At 38.7% G+C, this 7,745-nt stretch overlaps 1 protein-coding gene across 2 annotated transcripts in view; it reads right to left on the bottom strand.

Annotated features, from left to right (window-relative positions):
• Positions 1–1,955: 1,955 nt before the first annotated feature.
• Positions 1,956–7,745, bottom strand: part of LOC122563591 (PR domain zinc finger protein 1-like) — a 76,286-nt gene continuing 70,496 nt past the window's right edge. For both annotated transcript variants that reach the window (XM_043717516.2, XM_043717518.2), the window contains one exon: positions 1,956–7,227. In XM_043717516.2, the coding sequence (XP_043573451.2) occupies positions 6,676–7,227 (552 nt within the window). In that variant the 3' untranslated portion in view covers positions 1,956–6,675. The remainder of the gene's footprint in view (positions 7,228–7,745) is intronic.

Here is a 7,745-nt window from a genome sequence, read left to right as displayed (position 1 = left end):
AGTTGGACCAAAGGAGCTGTTTCTGTGCTGAATGAATCTATGATTCTACCCTGAGTTGTGTATCACTCCTGTCATTCAAAGTTATATAATTCATCAGGTGGTCTTACTCCAGCACTTCCCAAACTTTTTTCTCTTTGATTCCATTTCAGGGCTTGAAAATTGTCATGACCTCATGGTAGGAACTGGAGAAATGAGAACATGAGGTGGTTCATCCATTGCTTCTTCTGAGCTTGTGACCCTAAGACATCAGCACATGACTTCTCATGGGGTCCTGACCCCTGCTGTGAGAAACCCCTACCCTTTCGAATACAGTTTCAGGAAAATTGATATTTCAAACCACACTCTCACTACTTTGTGAACCAAAAGTATAATGTTCAGAGGTTAACTTATTTTGATTGTCCAAGTTTTCATTTCAAAACCTAACTGTTCCATATTATGCGATGACAGACGTAGATGACTTGATGATGGCATTGAGTACTGGATCAATTTACCAGGATTAGAGGCTGAACCTGCAAACTCAGCAACTCAATCTATTTTTGACTTTTAACCCATGACATGGCTTTGATGTCACCAGAATAATCTAGTTCCTGTTTATTGACAAATGGTGGGGGAAGAGAAACAGGAAATCAGCACTGTATCTCACAACAGACAACTAATGTTAGTGAGAGGCCTCAAGAGCATGGATATCAAATTATACACATTTCAACACTAAACCAGAGCAGAAATGGAGACAAACAGCACAGAGACTGGGATAAAAACTAGAATCAGGATAGAAATAGGGATTCGGATAGCGACAGAAACTGGGATTAAAACAGGGATAGGATACAAAGAATGGGCTAATGATAGGGATTGAGATAGATTGTGGATGCGATAGAAACAGGGATTGGGATGGAAACAAGGATTAGTTTTGAGAAGGGACTGTGAATGAGAGAAGGATTGGGATCTCGACAGAAAGAGAAGAGGTTTAAGTAGAGGCAGATTTCACAAAATGTGGGAAGTTAAAAGTCCAAAAACTGACATCACACTGGGATCCTGACAGCTGCCCTGGTTTTCCCGAGAGCAGGTAAATATGAAAAGCCTAGTGGAGCTGGGGGAAACCAATTCAGGCAACTGAGCCTCTTTTTACCCTTGCCTTTTCACCCAGTTTGTCTATTTGTAAATAATACCCAATAAAACCTAATGGATGGATTTCAATAAAACCTGATGCTCCCATTGGGTAACACCCAGAGGTTACTTTTGGCTAAGTACAGATCTAGACGTTAAAAGGATTTATTCACATTGGGCAACTGGTCTTTTTTAAATGAGTTGTTTTAGAATGTGATGGACTATCTCAGCTGCATCAATGAAATTTGTTACAGCCGTGAAACATGAGCAGAGTATTAGAGCAGGTTGTTAGATGTGGAATGGACTGAAACCTCCTTGGTGAATTGAAATCGCTTAATGAAAAGTCTACTTGCTTTGTGCAATGTGCAGTGAGAGTTGAAGTTGTGCGTTACACAGAGCTCTCTTCACCCACCAATCTGTTCTTTCACAGCCTCGTGAATGAATTCCATGCTGTGTCTGCATCAGAGATCATGAGCATTTTTTCTGAAGGCTCCTCAGGGCTCTGTTAGTTTTATTTCCAGGGGTACCTTTTGATTTTTGGGGCTATTTTTCAATGCTACTTAACTAATTTGTTTGATAATAGACTCACACAGTAACAATACCTTCTCCATCTGAGGTAGACAAAGACTCATGTTGATGTATTATCCAAATGAGGGCAACTCCACCAATGCAGCGGACATAAAGATCCCCTGGCATTATTTGAATAGAAACCGAGATCCCCCTAATGTCATGGCTATCACTTATCCCACAGGAGCAGTCATTTTCTGACCCTGACTGTGGAATCAGGACTTGAAGGAGGGGGAAGGAAATTTTGTGAAAGCAAAGCAAGAATAAAGACAAAAAAAGTCATGTCATGGAGATATAGAAATGAACATGTTTAATTTAAGTCACAGCTACATAAGAAATTTAACATAAATAAAGTGTAAACCACACGTAAACATAACTTTACAAAAGGTCTTTCTGTACAAAACACTTCAGTTGATACACAAAGTATGTGAGGTTGCAAAAAAGAACTACTCTGTAACTTTGGTGCAAATCTGTATGTCAATCTGTCCCTATGATATTTTTGACCTGCTGTTTGATTCAAGTTAAAGGAAGTCAAACATCTCAACGAAGAACAGCCTGATTTCCATCTGTTGACCCCAGATACTTATCCAACAACATTTGGTTTTCTTGAAAGGAAGAGATAGAAGTGCAGTCACTCAGGGTAAACTTCCTTAATGTCTTTGGGCAGGAATTTGTTGATCAATTATTTTTAGATTTGTCACTGCTGTCCATATCCATGCTGATAATTGTAATTTTCTGTGGGGGAGTCTTAAATGTCCTTTAATCTAGAATGAAAACGCCACTACTAATGTTTCTGCTGATGTATTATTGACTCTTTATAACTGCAAGTACGCTAATTGGGTACATAGATCATAGAGAAGACGTTACCACCAGAACTACTGTCATCAATAGCTTACATATCCGATTATGTCTGTTGTTGCAATATTTAGTGGTAATCCAAATAGCAGTGAAATGTAATTTCTAAACATTTGACCACAAGCTAAAACTTTGTACGGAAGAGACTTTATAATTGTTCATGCTTCTAATCATGAGGCCTTTTAAACTTATTTGGGACTGAAGTGCTATAAAAATTAAACTGGTTTATGATGTAAAGGGATCCACAATTGATTGCCTGACACGGGTTGAATATTACCATTGGATAGTTCTCTGCAAAAACAATGTGGATTTTTTGCCTTGTTGCTCTGATCATGATTCTGGTCCCCTGGGCTAGCTTGGTTAGGTTCTTTACTCACTTTAAGCCAATAATTTCTTGAGTGATTGGACAATGCTATATAAGGAATTAAAGATATTTTATCTTTTAAAAGTTTGGTTTGTGACTGAATCTATCAAAGATGTTGTGAAAATAATTACAGAGCGCTTGCCTGCAAGGGAAGCTGTGCATGAAGAGGAAGCAGTTACAGGAAATACTCCCCAAAGCAGACAGCAGATCGTTCTGACATCCCCTCAGCTTCTGTCCCAATTGTACTTGTGCAAAGGGAGCCGCTGGCTGCTGTGGAACATCAATCAGCAGATGATAACAGTAGGGTAGGCTTGGGCCTGCTCATATCAAACAAAATCATCTCCTTACTGTGGTTGGATGTCTCTTTAAAGATAAAAGGTAAAATCACTATAGACCCACTCTCTCATTAGAGAGTGATAACTCACGATGAGCTTAACCTGAGGGTCATCACTTTTCAGGTGAGGGGGGTGTTTGAGAAGACAGATCTTCATTGTAACCTCAGCTGGTGGAGGAATAACCCACATTGTTAACATCATCTGCATAACAAACCAGCCAATCAGCCAACTGAGCTAACCAACTTCCAACTTCTTAAAGATAACAGCTAACTCTAATAATATAAATTGGCACTGAGCCCTATGAAAATTGGTAGCCCTCAGCTAGTTCTGTGAGAACACTGAAGAAATAAAGATAAAGGTGGAGGTAGATACTGATCAATCTGTTTAATCAGACAAATTTTTCTTTAAATCTTAAACCTGAGTCACATTTCGTCAAGGAAAAGCTGGAGAGCATTAATCGTTGTTATTAATTTGGTGTGTACGTGTGCGCGCGTGGCCTACTCCTGTTCCTTTATCACGCGTACTCTGCGTGGAATAGCTGTAATCAAAGGTGCGGCACTTCACAAAATAGGCTTTTTAGACCATTGTACTATTTCGTCAAAATAATCCAATTGTTCACCCCTAACAATCTGAAGATATTTGAACCAAAGCCCCTATATTAAGATTCTATAAGATCCCTGATCTTTGCTCACTGAACCCAGAGCTGAATGGTTTGGAATTCCATACTGCAAAGGTCCAATGGCACTTTGTAAATATACAGTATGTTCTGTGTAAACCCATGTGGCAGCATATTTCACAGTGTAATGGATCTTTGACCAAGAGTCAAGGAGGGTCATGAAGTATTTAAGTGAATTCACTGCACCTCTAGTAAACAAATGCATCAAAAAGGAATGCTTCAAGTGGACCCAGTTCAAGAAAAGTACTACTTTGGTTTACATATTGCCAGGGCTTTCATTTTGTCACAGAAACCACTGAAGCCATGGCTCTTTCAGAATTATGGATGCCACCCAACAAATCTTGTGGAACCATAGGATTCAGAGGAGCCATGGACATTACTTTTAAAACCTTGAGTAGTCATGAATACCACATGTTGACTCCTCTTAAATGGAAAAAAAATTACAGTACGCTTTTTAACCAGAGTAGACATATGGCCAATAGTAATCACTGATGCTATGCATAACAGGAAAATCTATAAAAGTAAAGCCAGAAGTTGTTTATGTTTTCTCTACCTTTAGGGAATTAAAGATGAATTCAGGCACAACTATTCAATTATAATGTCAATTGGATTTGATTTTCCCCCCGTATATGCGCAATAGCACTCCACATAGGCGACATCGGTGGTTTCCATGGCAATATCACTCAAAAATATTGAAATCTTTTCCAGTGTAAAAGACAAAATATAAATTCATGCTCTCAAAGCAAACAGTAAACTGAGAAATGAAATCTCTCCATCAGACTACCACAGTCAGGTTGAAAGCACAGCATATGACTATTTGATTTTTCTGTGAAGTATAGAAATTTTCTACATTTTTATTTACAAAAGCTAACTTCTAATTATCAAAAGTAGCAATTTTTTTTACAGTCTTTATTTTCAAAAAGGATTTTGCCCTGAGCAACCTTTACTAGTTACCTACTCACAATAATTAGCAACATGTTTGAAGATGAACGCTCTACTTAACCATTCTAGGACTTGCTTAAATCACATTATTGCCAAGTCTTAGCCTCAAAGGTCTGTCTTTTTGGTACATGTACACTCATGTAAAAAATAATGTATGTATTTTTAGTCTTGTTGCTTCTGAATCTATTTTGACTTTACATCATTCAGCCAACTATAAAGTACTCCAGAAAAATAGAGGAACTTTTGTTTCAGCAGATTTTGGCTTTAAGAGGGTGGATGTTATGTCAACCTCTGCCCCTTCTATCTGATACCCACTCAATTTGAGCAAAGTTAGCTCCAACACTAATGCAAAGCTCACAGCATTCTGTGTAAAAACACAGGCTGTGCCCCATAATATGCCCTGCTTTTAACAGCAATCTTATAAAGGTAAGGAATGCAATTCATTTTATTTTTCTAGTTTTAACAGTGACTGGCAGCTTACAGGTGCATAATGAGATGAAGCTCTGTCTCACACCCAGCCCATGTAAAGGCAGAGGAGTGCATCATATAATGGTGGGAGCAGAGCACTAGAAGATCAAAAGGGACATAAAGGTTTAGAGTTGGAGTAATTTTGTGTTTCTATTGGTACGGACGTTTGTTTTGAAGATATTGTTAGAAGCCTGAATCATTCATTGCAGAATGGTCAGAATGTGAATGAATGAGCTGAATAGGAGGCAATTAACAAGAAAAAACACAAACAAGAAACTAATCCCCTGTGCAAGTATTGGAGGATAAAGGATTTACTATCAAAAAATTTTCCTCTTCCAACATCAATCTATCCTCACTACTTTCTACACACATCACACCCTATGAATTCTCCAGTCCAAAACCAAAGAGAAATTTCTTGATATTTGGTAGAAAAGGAATTATATAACAAAATTACTCTTTTTGAACTTCACCCTCACTACCAAAACAGCAAGAGTTCAATTGTTGAGACTGCATGCAATTTGCTGGCTGAATTCAGAAGGATCCAATCACTTCCATTCATAGAACCTTTGATCCTCTCAGCCCATGCAAGCTTGGCCAATAACACTGTTACACCTGATTGTCACTACGTTATCTCACACAAACATTAGACGGAGAATAATCAGGACCGTTGGATAAACTCAATGACAGGTAGGGATATCAAGGCCTGAAAGACAATTTGTTCTTCTGATGCCAATTTTTCACATTGAATTTTGAAATAATTCAATTTTCTCATCAATATTATCACAGATATCAATCAAATATCCCACGTTTTAGTCACTGTGAACTTTATTTAAAATAAAAACAATGCTTTGTCTCTTAATAAATAAGATATAGACCTTAGAAGAATAAACTCATATCTGATTGTCTCTTAACTGATAAAAATATATACCATTTTTGTTGCATAAATATATCTAACACACCCTGAGAAAGCATTGAAAGCACAAAAATTACAGCAGACGCTGAATCTATGTGTCACCCAGACCCAGTAAGGGCCGCATGTTTGGGCATTTTGTTTTTGGTCTGACTGAATCAATAGGAACTCACAAGGACAAGAGAGTGGATTCTCAATTTACCAGGTCCTATGACAATTCAACTGAAACAAACACACATGCACATAGATACATATAAAACAGAGTCAGATAATTACTATTATTACTGGAAGTACTTAAATCACATAAAACAAGGCGGGGATTCAATTTTCTCACTGCCATGAATTTTCCTTCTAAGTTTCCCAAAACAGTCAGCTATGTCACATGAGCCCCAGTGGTTAACCCTGTTTGCTGAAGAATTCATCAAATTAGTCCTGGCACATAACTAATGTGCAATTATAAACTGGCTTCTTGTTTGACCCTGACAGGTGGTTGAGGTGGAGAAATATGATGGTATAACATTAGATTTTTGGTCCTTTCATGGAAACCAATGGATGGAGGGCTGTCTCCAATGCTCTTGTGACATGTTGTTTTGAATGGCTCCTCTTTGTGGCCCTTCTCTAGGCCAGTGGCTAGAAGCTGCTCAGTTACCACTTCCATCTCTGCTACCGTGGCACTCTCTTCCAATCTTTCTGCATGCTCGCTCATGTCAAAGTTATCAATCACATTGTCAATCCTGAGGAGTTCCTCCTTGGACAAGCTGCTCACTGAGGCCAGGGGACAATTGCCTTTCAGGTGGATTTTCAGGCTGCACTGGTGGATGTAGCTCTTGGAGCAGAAGTGGCACTTGTGTTGCCGTTCCTTGTTGTGCAGGCGTCTGTGCAGCTTGAGGTGAACAAACTGGGTGAATTTTGCTGAACACTGCTTGCACTGATAGGGTTTTTCCCCAGAGTGGAGACGGAGGTGAGTCTTCAGGTTACTGGTGCTACTGAAACGTTTGTGACAAACCTAGTACAGGGCAAGATGGAAAAGACAGTCAGGCCAACTGGACCAGAACAGACACGATAAACAAAACAAAGGAGTCAGACAATTCATTTCTTAAATTATCACATTCAGTGATTATTCTTGACTCTTAAAATAATAATCAAGAGGTTTATTATGTGTAAAATCCTGAGATAACATCCTGCGTTATCCCTTCCCCTCAACAACCACCTCAGTTGACAAAGAAGGAGATAAACAGACGAACATCAGACAAAGTTGAACAACCCAAAGCTGCTCCATTCCCACAGACTGTGATAGGTCAAAAATAGAGGGGCGAAGATTTTAATGTTAAGTATTTTGTGTTCAACTCCTGTTTCAAGTTTCATGGTATTAATGTCCTACATTTTATGGACATTTATATTCTTACTTTTCTACCCTCTTCTGAAGCCACGGATCTGTGTTGTGTTTGTGAGATCCCCAGACACTAGCGATGTTCTGGCAATTCATTTAAATGAGAACTCTGACAATGTGGTGCAGAATCTGGT

This window comes from Chiloscyllium plagiosum, unplaced genomic scaffold, assembly GCF_037043375.1.
Source record: "Chiloscyllium plagiosum isolate Xiang-an unplaced genomic scaffold, Cpla_swu_hap1 HiC_scaffold_30, whole genome shotgun sequence".
NCBI classification, from domain to species: domain Eukaryota; kingdom Metazoa; phylum Chordata; class Chondrichthyes; order Orectolobiformes; family Hemiscylliidae; genus Chiloscyllium; species Chiloscyllium plagiosum.
The sequence above is the reverse complement of the archived record's forward strand: the minus strand, read 5'-3'. Positions and strand labels throughout refer to the sequence as shown.